The 20,924-nt window shown below is 52.7% G+C and overlaps 1 protein-coding gene across 2 annotated transcripts in view; it reads right to left on the reverse strand.

Moving 5' to 3' along the window:
• Positions 1 to 15,413: 15,413 nt before the first annotated feature.
• Positions 15,414 to 20,924, reverse strand: part of PNPLA7 (patatin like phospholipase domain containing 7) — a 135,761-nt gene continuing 130,250 nt past the window's right edge. For both annotated transcript variants that reach the window (XM_058818113.1, XM_058818112.1), the window contains exons 35-36: positions 17,103 to 17,206; positions 15,414 to 16,164 (exon numbers count right to left, since the gene is read on the reverse strand). In XM_058818113.1, coding sequence (XP_058674096.1) covers positions 16,087 to 16,164; positions 17,103 to 17,206 — 182 coding nt within the window. In that variant the 3' untranslated portion in view covers positions 15,414 to 16,086. The remainder of the gene's footprint in view (positions 16,165 to 17,102; positions 17,207 to 20,924) is intronic.

The raw sequence follows: 20,924 nt of genomic DNA on the forward strand, positions 1-20,924 counted from the left end.
CACAGCACTGGAAAAGGGTTTGAGGACAGTAGTTATGGCCAAGTGCCTGGGAAGCTCAAGGTCTCCTGGGTGCCAGAAGGTCACTCAAATATCACCTTTCCACCTTCCTGCTTGGCCACTTTAGTCCCTTCAAGATGTTGCTGTTAAATTAATCAAGTCTGAACTTCACTCGAATGAGGAGCTGTAAGAAAATAACTTACCCAACACTGGTATAATTAAAATGAGGCCATATATCACTGAAGCAAAATCAATAGCTAACAAGTTGGAGTTTGTCAAGAATTACGGTTTTCCTTTGAGTGGATCCATTTGCATAGAGCTCTTCTTACATGGCCAAGCATTTGGCATCAGCAAATCTTGTTCAAACCCAAGGTAGTTCAAATCCCCGGGTGAGCAGCTCTGAACCAGCTGGGATGCAGGGCACTCAGACCCCATGCTGGCCAGCTCACCCCCAGCTATTTTTAGTGAAGCCCTGAGTTCCAGGCTTACTTCATCTGCCAAAGGCATCCCAAAGGGAGTGCAGAAGTGCCACAACATGGCTGCTTTCACGGCTTTTCCCTTAGGAAGAACCCTAATACCCGGCTGATTTACCTTCCTAGGGTTACTGTTAGGCTTAGGCCTAGGACTTTTAAAACCAGGAAGCCCTGGGCTCCAGGCACACTGCAGCTGTGAAAGGCATCCCAAGGGGAGCGCAAAAGTGACGCAACTTGGCTGCCACCACTGATATTTCCATGAGACCATCCCGAACCATAGGCTGATTTTCCTTCCTAGGGTTAAGGTTTGAGTTACGCCTAGGGTAAGGGTCTATTAACCAGAAAGCCCTGAGTTCCAAGAACACAGCAGCGAAAAAGGTCTTGGGGGCTTACTTCCCATGCACAGTGGTAGCCTGGGGGGATTTGAGGGTGGGTGCACTGTCCTGGGGTGAGAGCAGCAGCCTGTCTGGCTGGGGGGGCAGAGAGCACTCCTGCTGGGCATGAGGGCCTTTCCCAGGCACACACACCTGTGTGTTCCTCAATCCCAGCCCAGAGCTGCCTCCTCACCTGCACTGACCTCGCAGGCTGGCTCAGCAAGGACTCAGGGCATGAGCAGCTCCAAACTCGGTCAGTAGCAGCAGCCTGGCTTTCCACTGGAGACTCCCAGGGCAGCACTGGCTCTGCAAGCACAGCCTGAGCACACTTGGTGTGTTGTTTGGAAAGGTGGAAAAGTGATGAGGCTGTGGGGCTGCCACTGCTTTGCAGGGCAGGAGCCTCAGCAGCTTTCTCTGGGCAGGCATTAGAGAGGGGGAGGCCAGGCTCCAGCTTGGCACCACTGTGCCACAGCTTCAGGCACTGCCTCTCCTGCTCCTGCACTGCAGCACCAGTGCTGGCACGGCACCACCCCAGTGGGAGGCATCACACTACTTAAAGAAAATTATGTTGCTGGCCTTTTCATTATGTTGCCCAGCAAATGTTCCCATGAAATATAGGCCTAATTATCTACCCACATTCAGATTACTCTAAGACGCAATTTCCTTCTACTCTGTGGAGTTTGCTCTCCTTCTGTGGATCTCATGATTGAAATACATTCAATTAGTTATTACTCTGCTGGCTGAAATCTTGAGCTGCCTTCCTGACAGGGCTGCTCCATCTGGGTCTCGCTGGCCTGACAAGAGCCAGGTGACACCAGGTCCCAGGCAAGCCCCAAGAATGTCTCAGCACTCAGCCATGCCAGTTGTTTATTAGATTTGTATCTCAAATGGAAGCCTTGTCAGGACTGAGGGCTTGAAACATGAAGTACCAGCATCATAGAATCACTGAGGCTGGAAAAGGCCTCTCAGATCATGAAGTCCAAGCATTCCCCCAGCACTGCCAAGGCCACCACCACCAAACCCAGGTGCTATTTCCACAGGTGCCACATCTACACAGCTTTCAAATCCTTCCAGGGGTGGTGGCTTCACCACTGCACTGGGCACACCCCAATCAATCAAAGACACAGCCTCAGCATGGGTGATTGCTGGGGTCAGTGTCCACCCCTTGGGTGGGACCTTTCCAAAAGCATGATCCTAAATCCCTGCCAGGGAACTGCCTCTGCCCAGGAGGGGAATACTCTGAGACCATAGTTTTGGGTCAGGAGAGCTGACAGGAGAGTGAGCATTTCAAGAGCAGCATAATATTAGATACCTCTTTTCCCTTAAAATGATCCAGCAAGTGGAGAGAAACAAAAGCAAGGGGCATCAGCTGTAGCAGGAAGGAGGATTTGAGCAGGGTGGTAATGTCATTTTGTTCCTGTTGGCCACATCAAACTTATATAAGCCAATCCCCCAGAATAAACTACAATAAATAATAAATCCAATTGCTATAACAAAGGAAGCAACACTATGGTTGTGCCATATAGGAAAAAGACTCCTTAACTCCTCCACAGAATTTTGGAAGCCCTAGTGTGGAGGCTCTCTGGAGGTCTTTGCCAGAAATCTGGCACAATAACTTCTTTAGGCCACACTGAGGCACTTGCTGGATGTTGATCCCTCCCAAAGTGACCTGCTCCCACACTTGACCACCCTCCTGGTGAAGGGAAACTCATTTTCTACCTACCAGAAACTAATTTTCTACCTACTCCCAGGGATCCAGGGACTGCTCAGCAGTGTGGAGGTGCAGGAGTTGGCCCCTACAATGGAAGTTCCTCAAGGTCAGGATTCCAGAAGCAGCTCCAGGAACAGATCCATGCTAATTGATTGCTCAATGATTCAGTGATTACTCAGTTTTCTCTCCATCCACATCTCAGTATTTCATTGTTTGGCAAAATATCAGCCTGACTTTGTCCTGACATTGGCACCACGCAGCACAAGGAGAGTTGAAGTTTGAAGTGACTGTGTCATATCTAAAATGGAAGAAAAAATGTTATCATTATGGGAAAATTTGTATGATTGTGTCCCTGGAAGCATCTCACTCCCAAAACTCTGCTCCAACCCTACCCTGCACCATATCCAGCCCTTGCTGTATCTAAAAGTGCAGAAATGAAACCACTGAAATGAAACATCTGCTGGTAGAAGGGCTCAGACCATCTGTAGCAGTGGACAAGGGACTACAGAAAATGGTATCTGTCTGGGCTTGTGTAAAACCTTTGAGACAGGCCCCCACAATATCCTTCTGTCCTAACTGGAGAGATGTGGATGGATGGAGGGAATGCTCAGTGCATGAGGAATTGGTAGGATGGTTACAACCAGAGAGTGGATGTGACCATCAATGGCTCAATGTCCAGATGGAGATCAGGGACTGTGACAGTGTTCACAGGGGTTTTCAGGATCAGGGAAGAGACGTAGAGCTGACTCCATATTTCAGAAGGCTTGATTTATTATTTTATGATATATATATTACATTATAACTATAGTAAAAAGAATAGAAGGAAAGGTTTCATCTCAGAAGGCTGGCTAAGCTAAGAATAGAAGGGAAAAGAATGATAACAAAGGCAGCTGGCTCAGACAGAGAGAGCCAGCTCTGCCGTGAGTGGTCACTAAATCCACACGAGACCAATCCCAGATGCACCTGTTGCATTCCACAGCAGCAGATAACCATTGTTTACATTTTATTCCTGGAGCCTCTCAGCTTCTCAGGAAGAAAAAATCCTAAGAAAGGATTTTCATAAAGAATTGTCTGCAACAAGGGACAAGTGGTGCTTCTGCCTGCCACGAGGCTGAACAAGGGCACGTGGGGATTGATCCTGTCCAGAGCGAGGAGCAGGGAAAGAGCAGGGAGAAACATTTGGGGAGGATGAGTCAGAAAGCTCAGCTGGAGGATGAGGAGGGATGCACACACATTCAGGGCCATCAGCAGCTCCTGGCCATGGTGAGGGTGTAACAAAATAGGTGCCATCTGCTTCAGCTGGAGCATCACACAAAGGCACAGGCAGCAAAGAGCCTCTAGCTTAGACCCGGTTGGCAAAGAGAACAAATTCCACAATTGCTACAAAATAGCTCAAGGCACAGAAGAGGAGTGGCCACAGCGGGCATTCAGGTTCTGCTCTTCCTGCTCCTGCCCCACTTCCAAGTTGTCCTGTGGAGAGGAGGAAGAGCAGAGCAGCCCTGAAAGGTTTGTGGTGATTCAAAGCAGTGCTGAGTGGGATTTGGCAGAGAGCTGGGGATGGGCAGCAGCTCAATCCATCACCCATTCTGCAGGAAAGCACCGGGATGCTGCTGCAAATCTTCAGTGGAACCAGAGTCAGAAATGCTGTGATTGTGCAGAATGGGTGAATGCCATGGCATGAGAAATAACAGTGCCAGAGCCCTGTGTGGGCTGGGCAGGGCTGGGACAGCCCCAGTGAGATTCAGGGGAGGTTTGGACTCAGGGGGAGCACCAGGAGGGGTCAGATGGTGCAAGAGTGCAAAGGCTGGAAAAGGGACTGAGGCACCCCAGGAAACTGAAGCAACACACTCCAGTTTAGTACAAGGCTGGAGGCAGGACAGGGCAAGGAGCAGCAGGGTTGTACTGTGGTGGGGAAATTTAGGTTCCACTTGAAGAAAAACTGTGTAAGAACTGTGAAGCAGTGGAACAGAGTTCCAGGTGTGAGCAGGTGGGGCAGAGCCTCCCTTGGGCACTGGGTCAGATTGGATGGGCTCAGCTCTCTGCTCCTGCCTGGGACGTGCCACAGAGCCACCTAACCCTCCATGGCCTCACAGGGCTTGCTGGGCTCTCCATCACTTATGGAGCCAGCAGCTGCACAAACTTCATGGAGATGGTGGTAACTCTGAGAATCTGTGGGGGAAAAATCCTTCTGCAGTGTGGGAAAGCAGCAGTTCTTTGAGTTGAGCTTGTGACAGGGCAGAAAAGCTGATATTGCAGAGTCAAGAAAATGTAAGTTTGGCTGAAAGCCCATCCTGTAAATTGGTAGTCCTGAAAACAGCCATTGGAAGAAAAACGACACTAAATATGATGAGGAAGAAAGGAGTAGATACTGATCAATATGCAGCAACCATATCAAGCCATGGAGCAGAGCTATTGATAGAGGAGGGTAAATGGACAGAGGAAAATCCATGTCTGGCAAAGCCACAGCCAGTAAAGAGTTGTTTACTAAATACATTAGAAACAAAAGAAACATTAATGATGTTACAGACTCATTAGATAGACTTAGAAAAAGCATAAAAGGATTTTGGCCAGGAGCAGCCCCAGGTGTCTCCAGTCTGACATCCTGCTTGGAGCAGAACTGATGTCCAAGTGACACTGCCTTGCTCAGGGGCTGCCCAGGTGAATTTTGAAGATTTCCAAGCATGGAGAGGCTCCAGCATTCCTAGACGAGGAGGTTTGCTCGTGACAAGGCCTTCAGTGGGTCCCTTCTGCATTTGGAAAGGATGGGAATGTCAGACATGAGGGTGATGAAATTTTCTGTGGTCTTATACCAACCCAGAGCATGTTGGGTGCCATCTGTGGGGTTTCTGAACAGCAGAGCTGGGCTGGGCTGGGCTGGGCTGAGCTGGGCTGGGCTGAGCTAAGCTAAACCACCTCCTCCTGCTGCTGAGGGTGTGTGTGGGAGCCTGGGAGCTGCCAGGTTTGGCAGGATGCTGATGGGGTGCTCAGCTACCCTGGTTCACGGCTGCTCAGTCCAGACTGAAAAATGGAGAGGACACAGAGGATTCAATTAATAAAGAATTCAGGGATTAAAAATACACCCCTCAGCGTGGTGCAATGGAAAGTGTCTTGTCAAATGAGCCTCAGTTCATCCTCTGAGAAAATTACAAGTTTGTAGATAAAGGTTACCATGTAGCCATTATTTGCTTAGCTTTTGGCAACGTGTTTGAGTTAATATCCTATGACACCCTAATTACAAATTTAGCGCTATACAATCCCAATAAAGCCCACATTAAATGGATGGAGAGCTGCAAATCCAGCTCCCAAACAAGGACTCGTCAGTGAACAGAGATGATTTAGAGGGATTCTGCAGGAGTCAGTCCCAGCCTGACACTAATCAATGTTTTCATCATTGATTGAGAAATGAGCACAAAACACAGCTGATAAATTATACAGCTGCTGGGAGCAGAAGGACTGGCAGTGAATAATTATGACAGAGAAGTTCTACAGAGCAACTGGGATCTTTTCTGTGCACAACCCATTTTCACTTGGCAGTGTTAAAATAGGCCAGCTTTTAAACAGGAATGGAGGAAAGGTTTCATCCAAAAGAGTTGGGAGGAAACATTTCATCCAAAAAAAGAATGGGAGGAAAGGTTTTGTCAAAAAAAGATGGGCTACAAAAAATCTAGACATCATCAGGGGAAAGCAACTCAGAGCAGCTGGTTCTGCATCACTCCAGCAGCCACAGTGCTGGGCCCAGGTGCAGCGACTGGGGCAGAGGATGGGGAAAGCAGGACAGTCCTGCAGTGCGGGGAATGGTGGGCAGAGGACACCAGAGGCATCTCCAGGGGCAGCTGAAGTGGCAAAGGAGTCAGAGCAGGCCCCAGAGAGGACATGGACAAAGCCCTGAGCTGCAAACACCCCACGGAGTGCAAGTCATGGGGACAGATCCCAGCTCAAACCTACTGACACCCCCACCTTCCAGCAGCACAGGGACCCTTCCGTGCCTGTCCTGCAGCACCACTTGTCCTCCTCATCCTCTCAGTGCCCTCCACAAGCCATGACACTGAAAGAGAAACACTCACTCTCCCAGGAGAAAAAGAATTGCTTTGCTGAGCTCTTGCAGCAGGCTGAGGTCACATTCCTCTCCCCAACATCACTTTCTGACAGAAATTGTTACCATGGAATGAAGGGAAGCTGAGGGGCTTTGCTGAGGGGCAGATGAGGAGGCTGAAATGAGACATCCCAGGCTGGCAGAAGGGTCTGTGCAAGGAGCAGGGGCCCTCCTGCCAGGTGACTTGCAATTGAGAGGAATAGTGGATTTGTCTTTCCAAACAAGCTGTGGGGCTGCTGGTGGATAAAACCAGCACCAGGAGATAAAAGAAACAATGGGAAGGATTCCCCTGACTGATGAATGGAAAAAGATATTTACTTTTACAAATAAATTTTAGGTTTGATGAGAAATGAAATTAGACATTGAAAGATAAAAGAAACAATGGGGAAGAAAAAACCCTAAGTTCTATAATAATTAAAAATTAAAAGGGAGGGTTATACATTAGAGGGGAGTCTTTGGTATCAGGCACTCTGGGAAGTCTCTACCTCTCAAGTACCTCAGCCAATGGGGAAAAACCCCTAAATTCCATAACAATTAAAAATTAAAAGGGAGGGTTATACATTGGAGGGAAATCTTTGGTATCAGGTGTTTTGGGAAGTCTGTACCTCTCAAGTACCTCAGCCAATGGGGAAAGAGAGAAGGGAAATGTGGCTGGGAAATTGGGATAAAAGGAGGCTGCATCCTCCAAAACTTTGAGAGACCCCAGGGGAATGCCCCATGGCCTCTGCCTTTATTGGAATAACGTAAAAGGACTCCTCAGTCTCCTTTTTGGACATAAACCTCTGGTGTTTGTGGATTAATTTTCCTAACACAACGATTTATACACCATCAGCAGAGAGACATTTTCTCCTGTGGATGCTGCACCTGCAGCCCCAGAGGGGTTTTTCCCTCCAGCTCCTCACCCAGCCTGGCCCCAGCAGCCCCAGGCAGGGATGGCCCCACTGCTGTTTTCAGCTCTGCCCACTGTCGGAACTCAGTGCATCCCTCCGGGTGTCCAGAGTTGCCAAGGACCCCGTTGGGGGGCTCAGAGACCCTGGCATGCTGCTCAGAACACCTGGGGATTTGATTGTGACCCCTGGAGCAAGTTACCAGCTTTGTATGAGGACATGAAAGTCACACAGGTTCGAATGGTGTAATAACAAAGTAATCACAGGGTGAAAATGTAGATTTTAGGATTTTTGGTATGGGGATTTTGGGGACAAGATGGAGGAATCAGGGCATGTCTAGTCCTTCTTCTCCTTTCTCCTCCATTTTCTGCAGTGATGTTGGCACTTTGGGATTGGTTTAGAGTAGAAGCTCACTGTCTAACACAGGTGATAGGTATTGGGAGTTAAGTGTAAATATGTTATATGTAGTTTGTAGTATAAAAGGACAACACAGAGTGCCTGTGGCTGCCCTGCTGAGCAGATCTCAGCTGGGCAGAAAGAAAATTTTATAGATAAGAATTAATAAACAACCTCAAGACCAAAAAGTGAAAAGTCCAGACTCGTTCTTCAGCTGCATGGGCTGGAGCAGAGACACCCTGCACATCTGGGGCAGCAATTATCAACAGCAACACGAGAGCCCACGACATCATCACTGCTCGAGTTCAGGTGTGACCTCCTTGGGCAGGCAGAGCTCTCACCCCACTGATCCCCACGTGCTGGGAAGATGCTGCCAGCCCAGGAACAGCCCCCAGGGCACCCTGTGCTTGGCACACGTGGTGCTTGGCTCCCCAGGGTCCGCACAGAACCCAGGGACAGATTTTGGGGAGGAGGAGGAGGAGGATGAAGGTCCCGTGGGAGCCAGGGCTGTCTGCAGCAGGGACATGTGCAGGGCTCCCAGGTGGGTGCTGCTCTGCAGGGACTCAACAGCCTTCTGGTTGGGCTCTGCATTTCCACATTTCCCTCGCCTCAGATAAAATCAGCAGCTCCAGATTGGCACGGGCACAGCCTGGATTTGGGTGCCCAAGGGAGTTATCCTCAACAGCTCAGCTTTCCAGTGGGGCCAGCTGGGCCTCATGGAGCCCCCAGACTGACTCTGGTGATCATAAAATCACAGACTGAGTTGAGAGGTACCTTAAAGCATCTCATTGTCCTGGGCAGGGACATCTCCTAGAGGACCAGGTTGCCTCAAGCCCCCTCCAGCCTGGCCTTGGGCACTTCCAGGGATGCAGAGTGGAGCTGAAGGGATGTGTGGTTCATGCCCAGGCTCTGGTGGTCCCTGCCCACAGCTCCATCAGGGACCAGGCTCATTCCCAGGGTCACTGGGCAGCTGATGGATCTGTCCTGATCTTCCCTCCTCTTGGAAACCTCTTTCCTGACACTTGGAGCTCATGACAAGGTTCACTGCTTGCAGAAGAGCTCCAGAAAGAGACACACCCACCCCAACAACCTATCACAGACACATTTCATGAAAAATCCTTTCCTTAGGATTTTTCCTCCTGAGAAGCTGGGAGGCCTCAGGAACAAAATGGAAACAATGGTTATCTGCTGCTGTGGAATGCAACAGGTGCATCTGGGATTGGTCTTGTGTGCTTGTTTGTAATTAATGGCCAATCACAGTCAGCTGGCTTGGATTCTGTCTGAGCCACAAGCCTTTGTTATCATTCTTTCTTTTTCTATCCTTAGCTAGCCTTCTGATGAAATCCTTTCTTCTATTCTTTTAGTATAATTTTACTATAATATATATCATAAAATAATAAATCAAGCCTTCTGAAACATGGAGTCAGATCCTCATCTCTTCCCTCATCCTCAGACCCCTGTGAGCACAGACACAACAACCCCTGCAAAGCTCAGCTCTCTCCTCTGCTCTCCCCAGCCCAGGAACGTGTCCCAGCAGGATCTCGGGGGTGGCTGTGCCTGCCTGGGCTCTGCCCCCGTGGCAGCGCCCGTGGCTGCAGCACCGACCCACGAGGTTGGCACAGCTCCTCTTTCCTGCCTCATTATCCCAGGGGTCCATCGCTGTGCCAGCCCAGCTCTAGAAGCTTTTCTGAACTTTGCTGTGTTAAAAGCTTTCTATTTCCAGCAAGGATGCAAGTGAAGGGGGTGGATTTTACAGCCACGAGGTGACAGTGCTGGAGATGAGCCATGGGGCACTAGATTGAGGGTGAGAAGAGAAGAGAGAGGCAGAGAAGTCACCCACCCACCACTTTCAGCTCCTAACTGGGGAGAGGAGCAGCAGCAACAGCCTGGTCACACACAGGGGGAGCAGAACCACAGCAGTGAGAGAGGAAAAAGCACCTAGACAGGACAGGGGACAATGACACCAAGGACAATAGAGCTGACACGTGTCCTTCCCTGGTTCCTCCAACCACACAAGGGCCAACACCCCTCACAGGCTGGGCAAACTCTCATTCCAAAGGCAGAAACAGCCTCTGGCGGGGGCAGTGATCAGCTGGAGCCTTCCCCCAGAGCCTGTGCTTGGGGCAGCCATTGGTCACTGCAAGGAGGGTTTGGCAGCTCAGCCCACGCAGGGCTGGACGCTCACATGCCAGGTGGGGCAAAACCTCACACTGGATCAAACACAGCCACAGGCACAGCCAGTGCCACAGGGCACCTCACTGTGCCTCCCTGGGCCCAGCAGAGCACCCTGGCAGGCCATGCCAGGGGCAAACAGGGCATTTGGGGTCACCTGTGACCCCCAGAGGGGCCCAGGCAGCAGCAACGTGCTCAAGCACGGGCACAGCACGGAGCTCACCCAGGTCAGGGCTGCCTGAGCTGCACCAGCCTTACTCAACACATTCCCCTGGCTCTGTGCATCACATCCAATGTGCCTCATCCAAGGAAAAAATGTGTCATTTATGGTACATTTAAAATTGATGCACATTTGGTGTTCTGGCTGATCCCAAATTATCCCCTGCAGCAGGAGCTGTGCTCAGCCCCACCAGGACAGCGGCGCTCGGAGCCTCCCTCCCTGCCAGGGACAAATTCCCAACAAACAGGATTTCCAGCAGCACTGCCAGCACTTGTACCTCACCAGCACTGGCTCCTGCCTGGTGCCAGGGGCTCTGTGCCATCCAGGGCCCAGCACAGTTCTGTCTGGAGGGCACAATGGACACAAATGTCACTCCTTAGGGATAAACCCTGGCATCTCCAGGGCTGGGGGCCCAGCTGCTTCCTGATGGGAAGCCCATTCCTCTCCATAACCCCTGAGTGCAGTAGGCTTAATTAAAAGCCATCCCTGCTGATGTTGGTGGCAGTGGTGAGTGGTGACTGTGGCTGTGCCATGTGCAAATGCCATGTCTGAGCTAAGTGACACTCAGGCCACAGGTGCCTTCCCAGCATTTGGAATGCTGCTCCTGCTGCCTGCAAGGAACCTCCAGGCACCATCCTGGCACACACATATGGGTATTTATGGGTATTTAAAACACAAATTAAGGCCACTGGGAAAAAGAGGATCACACCCTCCATGACCTGAGGAAGGACAGGAACAAAGAGCACAAACACAAACCCCACCAGTCCCAGTGGGAGCAGAACCAGCCATCAGCTGGGAAGGGATATTTATGGGAGGTGTCAGCAAAAGGGATGTTTATGGCTTTGGTGCCAGCAAAACACCCCAAAATTCTGTTCCTCAAATGCCACCTTAGCAGTGCCAGTGCCTCCTGCCCTGGGTCACCACTGTCCCATGCTGAAAGCTGCCACCCCACAGCCATATTTTGGTGGGGTTCTTGGGATAGTGGCACTGGCAGGTGCCAGTTCTGCCACGTGGAGCCCTGGAGGGAGAGGAAAACATTTCCCATCTATTTCTTGTTTGCTGATTTTCTCACAGCTCTTGCAGCGACAGCGAGTGAAACCCAGCGGCGCAGCCAAGCCCCCGCATTCCGACAGCTCAAACACAGCCCTGGGGCAGCAGGCAGGGAAAATCACACGCTGGGGGAGGTCAGGGAGCACGAGGGAATAGGAGGAGATTAATTTGGGAACAGCACGCAGGCAGAGTGACGTGTGCCAGGGAAGGAGCCACAGCCCGGCTGTCCCTGCCTGCGGAGCAGAGCCTGGAGAGGCTGCACGGACACATCGGCCCCACACGGGGACAGAAACAGGAGAGGCCACAGCAGGAGCTGTCACAACCAGCTGGGCAGGAGCCAGGGCCCCTCTGCTCAGGTCAAAGCTCCCTCCAGCCTGGGCAGGGCTTCCTGGAGGGTTGGGACAGGTGCTTCAGCTGCCACGAGTTCCTTGTTTCTAAACCCCTCTGGGGATTCTCTAGGAGCTGCGTGGCTGCTTTATGGAAGCAGCTGAGTTTGTTACTTGCACCAAGCCCCAGGGTGCTGCTCTGGGGACAGGAGTGCCACTGCCACCAGCTCTTGGTGGGGAAAAACCCAAACTCCATGGCATCCCCTCTCCAGAAGGAACCTGTCCAAGGCTGGAAATGCAAGATGCCCCTGGGGCTGTGTGTTCTATCCCCACCTGTCAGAGCTGGGGCAGCTCTCTGCTGTCCATGGGGCAGTTGTTTCTTTCTCTCTCCCACAGCCAACCCTCCCTCCAGGAGATCTCTGCTGTCCATGGCCACTGAGTGTCCCTGCAGGGCTGATCCAATGCCAGCATCCCATGGGGAGATGCTGCGCCCAGGGCAGGAGCCAAGCATTCCTGCCTGGATCCAATCTGAGCCTGGCACAGCACAGCAGCCTCTGCCCCCTGCATTGCCAGAGGAGCAGCTTTCTGCTGCCCTGCATGGCCAGAGGGAGCCCAGGCCCATCTGCAGCAGCCCTGGAGCTGCAGAGGAAAACTCCCCCCTTGTGCAGGATCCCTGCTGCAGCAGAGCCACAGCTGGCACTGCAGGAGGGCTGAGCCCCCCTGGCATGGGGCTGGGACACCCCCTGACACACAGGGGGCAGGGACTGCTCTGACTCTGGCAGTGGGTCTTTTTAGTTGTTTTGTAGTATTGCATTTTTATTTAAATTTTCCTAGTAAAGAACTGTTATTCCTGCTCCCATATCTTTGCCTGAAAGCCCCTTAATTTGAAAATTATAATAATTCAGAGGGAAGGGGTTTACATTTTCCATTTCAAGGGAGGCTCCTGCCTTCCTTAGCACACATCTGGCTTTTCAAACCCAGACAGAACCTGGTTCCCAAGTCTGTGCAGTAGCCCTGGTCACTGCAGAGCCTGGGGGTGCTCCCCCGCTCCAGCTGCTTGCAGGGAGCTCAGGATGGGGACTCGATCTGCTGTGAATCCATCACTGGCACACGTTTCTGAAAGCTCAGTCAAGGCTTTCCTCCCCCACATGTGTCACCAAAAGGTTTTGAAGGGAACATTCCCCCTGCAGGTCCTGCTTGTGGCCGTGGCTCCTCAGGTCCTTGCTCTGACCCTGCTGCCTCAGGGCTGGCACTGGCTGGCACCAGATTTGTTGTGGGAAGGAGCTCTGTGTCCTCCTCACCCACAATGAAACCTCAGCAACTGCTTCAGCTCTTCCAGCAAAGAGAAATTCATCCAGCTTCTGGTCAGATTTCACATTTATGGGGATGTCACACACCCATAAAGAAACTGCAGGGTGGTTCCCAGGCAAAGCCTGCACCTGGCCCAGGCCAGGAGAGAGGGGCCAGGAGCCTCAGGCTCTTCCAGCCACCCTCCTCCCACTGCATTTCCAGCACAGCAGAGCCTGGGGGACAAAGGGGTGACACAGCACTGGCTCCTTGGGGCAGGACTGCTGTCCATGTGGGCAGGGATTGATTAAAACCTCCTGAGATGGAATTGCACACATGGGCACCTCTGGGATGTGGGCAGCAGCAAAGCAGGATGGAAAAAACCAATTCTGCTTTTAGATTTGTCCCATTATGGGTTTACATTCCTCAGCATGGGAGAACAGATTGGTTTAATGTCCAGCTAGCTCGGCTGGATGTTTCGTAGCTCAGCTACAAAAGATGCAGCAGGGAGGAAAAACGTGATCAATTATTTAGGAGACACTTTCAGTCTCACATCAGAGGTTCATCTCCTGGATTCATACATCTGAACTAAGTGCTGTTTTCCCATGGTACAGGGCACAAAGCAAATGGAGAGGCTCTAATTAGCACACTCAGCAGCCCACTATTTGTGTGTTTTCTGTGAGTCCCTCAATGAGGCCAGCAGTTCCCACCCGGGCTCCAGGAGCACATCAGGGTGTTTGTAGGGAGCACACACAGCTTGGACACGAATTACCTGTTTGAACAGAGGGGAAGAGCTCTCCTGGAACAAGAGCAGCTGGGTTCAGGCTGACAGAGCTCTCATTCTTGTGCAATAACCTGTGGTGTCTGTTCTGCCCCAGCTGGGCAGAGGAACACGTGGAGGCAGCTCCTGCTCCAGAGCACAGGGCTGTGACCAGCACAGTCTGTCCATGGCCAGCAGGTTGGATCCAGCCTCTGCCGAAGGCACTTTTGGATTTGGCTCTATCCTTTGCAGGCAGATGGCCCAGGAGGGGCTTGGGAAGGGCAGCCAGAGGACCTTGATCATCTCTGGGGTTTGTGCTCCAGTTCTGATCCCCATTTTCCAGGGAGAGGTTCCTGGAGTGTAACCACCCATAAACACCCAGACACTGAAGGGCCTCACACCTGGTTTGCCAATCCAGCACCAAAAAACCAAATATCTGAATTGTGCTGCTGCTGCTCAAACATGAGATGTTTGCCCAGAGCTGGAAGGTGGGCACTCACCTGTGCTCACCTGCTCTCAGCTGTGCTCACTTCCAGGTTTGGTCCCAGCTCAGAGCCTTTCCCATAGCCAGCACCACCCTCCTGCAACCAGCCTCAACAGGAATTCAATCTCTCCAGCTCCACAGGCAGCCTGTGCCTGCACAGAAGCCCCCAGCTGTTCTATCTTCACTTCTAAAGCCATTTTCAAGTTTTCTTTGTAAGAATGAATTCTTTGCAATAGCAGGGAAAAGCCTCCAGCAACTGCAACACATTCTGTGCAAGTGCATCAACCAAAATCTGCATCAAAGGTCTGCATGATCCTTGCAGGGAAGGCTTCCAACTGCTTCCACTGCTTCTGGATGGGCCATGGGCCAGATGGAGATGCAAACAGGCTGGGTCTGGGAGCAAAACACTGACCTGGGGCTCTGACACTTGAAAATAACATTTTGTGTAAGAGGAGCAGCTCCCTGGGCACAGGCGGCACATTCATGGACGTGCCCCATCCCTGGCAGTGCCCAGGGCCAGGCTGGACAGGACTGGGGACACTCTGGGACAGTGGGAGGTGTCCCTGCCATGGCAGGGGTGGCACTGGATGGGCTTTAAGGTCCCTTCCATCCAAACCAGGCTGGGATTCTGTGACAGAGGAAAGCACAATGCAGGGCTGGTAGAGGAGAGGAAAGGAGGTTAAATGCAGAGAAGAGGTGACAATTCCCAGCTTTTACAACTCCCAGTCCTCACCAAACACATTCCTGGCCCTTGGTGCTGCCCAGCTCTGGGGATGCCTGCAGGGCAGGAGAGCTGAGGGAAGGAGACAGCTCTGGGAGTGACCTTGGTGCTCTGGTTGATGAGAAATCCCCTCAAGGCAAGAGCACCCGCAGCTGGGGCTGCCATAAAGCCAGAATCGGCTTGGTTATGCAGCCATTGGCAATGACAGATGTGACACGAGCTGAGCCAGCACCAGGGGGTGTCTGGACAGATCCAACAGCTCCAGCCCTGGGGACAGAGCACTGGAGATTCTTCCCAGTGCCTGACAATACCTGGAGTGACTCCTGCTGGGCTGAGCAGCTGGAAACTGTGTGTTCCTTTGCAAGTCTGAGATAAGCAGAGGCAAGCTGGGCTCTCAGTTGTTGACAACTTTTCTCTTTGTAGGACCTGATGCAAAGAAACAGAGACATTTCCATCCAGCAAAATAACTTTATTTCAACAGGGCAAGTCCAGCCAAGTGGTGATTCCAGAGTTGCCCAGCAAGTGTCAGTTCCATGATCTGTCAGTGAATGTCCTGCTGCTGACTCGAGGATCCAGGCTCTATGGCCACCCTTCACAATGATTTCTTAGGTTCAGATTTCAAGTGAAATACATTCAGATTTGCTCCTGTCAGAGCATTGCTCACCAGTACATGGTTGGAAGTCACTGAGGAGTTAATTACAGTTACCTGATTCGTGTGAAAGAAAGCAAGGCTGCAACCCACAAACCCCTCCCTCTCTCCAGTGCTGCTCTGGAGCCCTCCCAGCACCCTGCAGGGGGAGGTCCCCAGTGTTCTTTGGGCCTTGGCAGTAAAAACAGTGCCTAAAAACACAGCAGCAAGAATCCAGGCAGCTTTGAGCTGCCCATTTCCCCTCTGCCAGTCTGTGATCAGTAACTGCTGCTCCTGGCACCTGCAGGAAGGAGCAGGGCCCAAGGCAGCTCCAAAGGACTCGGTGCAGGTGGTGCTGAGTGCCAGCCCTGGCTGGAGAAGGATGAACTCTGCCTTCATTCATCTGGGTGTTGTTTTGGTTTGGTGAAGCATTAAATAAATAAATAGGGCTGCTCTGTCAGCAGTTTGGGCTGTGGCTCCCAGCTGGCAGCTCGGCCTCTCCCAGCCCTAGCCCGGCTCTCCGGTGCTGCTCTGGCCGTCCCCGCTGGGCACGTTCCTGCGCTTCCTCAGCTGCATCTCCTCATCCTGCAGGAGGACAGGAAGCACAAATGAAACCTCAGCATCCTCTCTGAGCTGGATAAAACCTGTCCTGTTCACCTCCTCTCCCACCAGCTTGGGTAAGCCCAGCAAACAGAACCCACATCACTGCAGCTCCTCTCTGAAAACCCTGACACCATGGGACACCCTCCCATGGGCCCTTCCCCACCCACCCTGTGCTCCCACTGAGGAACTGCCCATGACTGACACAGCAGCACCTTCCAAACCCTGCTGCAGTCTGCTCTAAACCCAGAGCAGCAGGGATGTGACTGAGCTGAGCTGCTCAGCACTCCTGGTCTCACAGTTACCTCAGGGTGGGCCTGCTGTCCCACAGAACCAAACCCCTGTGCCTGGAAGGGACCTCTGGAAGTTAAATCCATTCATCTGCTCTAAGCAGGGCTGGGTCGAGTGCTGGAGCTGGTTCTTCAGGGCTTTGCTTTTCAAATATCTACAAGAGTGGAGTTTCCACTTCCCTCCACACAGCCCAGGGTGGGTGTCAGCTGTGTGAACAGGGCAGCAATTCCCACTGGCCCCGGGGAGGGTTCCCTTCAGCACAAACTGTGCCTGTCCCCTCCTGGCTTTTTGATGGGCATCTCCTCCATAACCCCCTTCTCCTCCATAACCCCCTTCTCCTCCATAACCCCCTTGTCCTCACCCACCCTGCTGGCAGATCCTCCCTTCAGCTCCTCTCCCCAGGCTGGAGGCAGCAGCTCCCTCAGCCTCTCCAGCCCTGATCCACCTCATGAGCAAGCCCAGAGCTGCAGGACCAGGATTTAACTGTGGCCAGGTTTTGCCACCCATGGCAGGGACTGGCCTGAGGAGGGTGAGCAGGATGCTCCTCTCAGCATCTCTCCCAACAAATCCACCTGACACCATTCAGCCATGGCCCAACAATGACCAGCCCTGCCTGTTCAGGGGGTTCATACCGAGTCAGAGTCTTCCTCAGCCTGGTTGCTTATGAAATCAAGGTAATCATCCTTCTGGCTGCCCAGAACTTCTTCCTCATACTCAGTCTGGTAGTCTGACTCATCTGAGGAGAGAAGACACAAAGCACAGGGTTTAACTGGCAAGCAGAGAGGCAGAGGAAGCTGGGAGAGGAATGAGTGCCACAGTCACTGAGCACAGACTGGACAGTGCCAGCAGCTCTCTGCAGCTCAGTGAACTGGGACTGCTCACACACAGATCTCAGCTCCCCAGCACAGAAACATAAACCACTCTGTCAGCTGGTGTCCTGGAGCCCCCCAGAATCCAAGGAAGCACAGCACAGCAGCCCTGTCCCACTGTTTGGGTCACTGTGGTGGGTGCCATGCCCAGAGGGACACAGGTTTGGGGGATGCTCCCTGGGGAATGCCCTGCACAGCACAGCTCCTGTGTTCCACCCCTCAGCACAACCAGACCTGTGGGACACCTTGAGAAGCCTCTGAGCTGCCAAGCCAAACTCCCTGTGCTCACAGGCTCTGGAACAGGGATCCCAGGCTTAGGGTGAGCTCTGCCTGCTGTGGAGCTGATAACAGTGCCTCACAATCTCTGCTCCACAGGGACAGAGAGATTCACATTCCCTTCCTCTCTGCAGAGGACAATCACTTGCTTTCTCCAGTAATCCAGCAGATTAACATAATTTAGGGAGTCCCAAGAGCTGTGCACAGCCCCAGCCTGTTCCCATGGAATGAGGACTCATCAGGGCAGGGCCAACACCTCTGCCAGCATCTGGAGATCCCCTGGAGGATCTGCAAAGCAGGCAGCAGGAGCAGGACCTGCCAAGGGCCTGGAGGAGCAGGACAAGGGGGAATGGCCTTAAGGAAGACAGGGCTGGATGGGAGATTGGGAATTGGGAATTGTTCCCTGTGAGGGTGGGCAGGCCCTGGCACAGGGTGCCCAGAGCAGCTGTGGCTGCCCCTGGATCCCTGGCAGTGCCCAAGGCCAGGCTGGGCAGGGCTGGGAGCAGCCTGGGACAGTGGGAGGTGTCCCTGCCATGGCAGGGGTGGGATGGGATGAGCTTTAAGGTTCCTCCCAACTCAAACCCTTTTATGACTCCACCTGCACCAGGGCTGCTCCCCACAGCAACTCCAGGATGTGCTGGGCTGGGGGAGCCATTGCTGGTCCCAGCTCCCCTCCAAACCCTGTCCCAGGCCCTGGTGACACCAGGGCATGTGGGCAGCAGGGCAGGGCCCCTGGCAGGCAGCACCTTCCTCTGCTGGCACCCAGAGCTTCAGGATGCAGCTGAAGGTGTGAAAATGACATTTTATGGTCACCATTAAAATCACCTTTGTGTGACACCAGCTCTTCTCCCCCTCTCCTGAGTTAATCCAGTGTGCTCTGAGGGAATAGCTGGATGCAGCCCACTGGTGAGGAGAGGGGCTCCTGTTTAAACCAGACCCTTGATTAAGGATTTCTCCTGGGAGCCATCAGTAGCATCTGCTCCATGCTGAAGACAACAGCACAGTCTGTTCCACAGCCTTTTCTAGCACATAACTACAACCAACTGCTAGAACATTGGAATGAAAGACATTAGGTCTTTTTTATTTTCTTTTATTATTTTTAGGTTTGGTTGTTTTGTTTTTACTGAGAATTACAGAATGATTGTTTTTACTAAAAACACTAATGATAATCTTTGATAAAATACACCAGAGAAACTGGAAACTCATCTGAACAGTAACAGACACCACAAACAAGAGTTTGGAGTTATACCTGCAATAAAACCAGCTGCCATCAAGACAAAATTCCTTGATTTTCCCAGCACTGTTCAGCATTTAACACAGAACACAGAACCAAGAGCCACCCTTCCCACATCCCTCACAGCTCTGGGTGCTGCAGGGGGAAGAGGAGAGCAGGAGGTGGCCCTGCTGTCCCAAAGCATCACCTTGCACCAAGGCTGAGCTCCCAGTGATGCTCTGGGTGCTGCAAAGCCTCCCAGGAGCACCAAGCAGGACCAGGGCCTTGCTGCTCTGTTCAGCTCAGCCAGGAGGAGATCCCACCCTGGGAAGGTCCCCAGGCCTGGCCTGAGCAGGGTGAGCACATTCCCTGCAGGAAGGGCATTTCCCACCCGGAGGTTGCCTCGTGCTCCTGCAGCTGGGCTGATTCTTTGCTCTGTTCCCTGATTCCTGCAGGGAACCCCAGCTGGGGACAGCTGTGCTGTGGCTGGAGGGGTCAGTCAGCACCTGGAAGCTCAGCACAGCCTCAGCTGCTCCAGAAAAGTTCTTTGTAAGCAGCAAAAATGCAGAGGTGCCTGCTAATTGTGTCCCTGGAGAGGTGCTGGGATGTCTCCTGCCCCAGCTGGATGGCAAACCCAGGCATTTGACACCTCCAGGAACATTTCTCCTCCACAAATCCCTTTATCCAAATGACCACTGCTACAAGTGCTCATCTCCTGGGCTCAGCCATCCCTCCCAGGGGGAGCCTGAGCAGGGATGTGACAGAGCCACCCCCAAAAGTGGCACCTGAGCTCCCCTGGCCATAGCCACAGCTCTGTGTGCCCAAACCCCAGCTGGGCAGAGGGGTGATCCTGGCTGAGGGAACGTGGGGATGGAGAGTGGGAACAGGGCCACCAACACTGCTGTGAAATGAGACACCTGTGCCCAGAGCTCTGGCACTCAGGGCCCTCTGCTCAGCCCTGCCTGAGGCACAGGCTCCCTTTAAAAAAACTGTTCAATGGCTTTGGTCACTGCTCTCTGTGTGCTCAAGAGGAGAAGGAATTCCCCTGCCCTTTCCCAACAAAGCCCACACAGCTCCTGCCCCATCCAGGCTTCTCACCCTCTGTGCTGACCCTTCCCCACCCATCAGAACTTGAGCCTTCCCCTTTGATTGCTTTAGAACAAAATTACTGCCAGGATTTTCCCAGCCAGCCCCAGACCTGCAGGGTGCTGTCAGAACAGGCAGAGCCTTCTCAGCCTCTGTGATCCAAGGCCTCCCTCAGGAAGGGATTTCCAGGGAGAACAAAGGTGACAGTGCAGGGTCACAGCCAGGCCACCAGGCAGCTCCCTGTCCCCTCCCCTGCCCAGGTCAGAAGCCTCAGAGCCCCCTCACCCCCAGAGCAGAGCAATGCCCTGAGCAGCCACCTGACAGGCACGAGGCCACTGCAGGGAGGTGCCACCTCCCCCTGAGCTCACCTCACCACACACCTTCCCCCACAGCTCTGCAGCGTCTCATGCACAGAGGACACCGAGGGATGTCACTGCTGTCACTGCCACCCAGGCATGGCCAGGGTCCCTTCAGCCACATGGCAGAACACAAAGGATCCTGCCCAACATGTGCAGGACTCTGCTGCAACCCCCTCCTCAGACCCTGCAGCCAAGGGATTTCAGCACCCATGAGGAGCACAGGGCCCCATCCCATCCCATCCCATCCCATCCCATCCCATCCCATCCCATCCCATCCCATCCCATCCCATCCCATCCCATCCCATCCCATCCCATCCCATCCCATCCCATCCCATCCCATCCATGCCCAGCAGCTCCTGCACTGCCCCTCCTCAGCCCAGAGGGTGCCAGGTCCATTTGCCACCCTCCCTCCACAGCCCTGCCCAGCAGAAAGCAGGAATGAGCCTGACAGGGAATCATCAGGAGCTCCAGAGAGGAGGAGAATCTGTCCCAGTGCTCTGGTGAAATCTCAGCAAGTCTCAGTGCCTGAGCCTTAAATAACCACATACCATGAACTCTTCACTCTTATTCACAATGGCTGCTTCAACCACATTTGATTAATATTTTCTTCATAAGGCATATGATTGTAATTAGCATTTCAAATTACCACAG

This window comes from Ammospiza caudacuta, chromosome 21 (assembly GCF_027887145.1).
Source record: "Ammospiza caudacuta isolate bAmmCau1 chromosome 21, bAmmCau1.pri, whole genome shotgun sequence".
Classification (NCBI taxonomy): Eukaryota; Metazoa; Chordata; class Aves; order Passeriformes; family Passerellidae; genus Ammospiza; species Ammospiza caudacuta.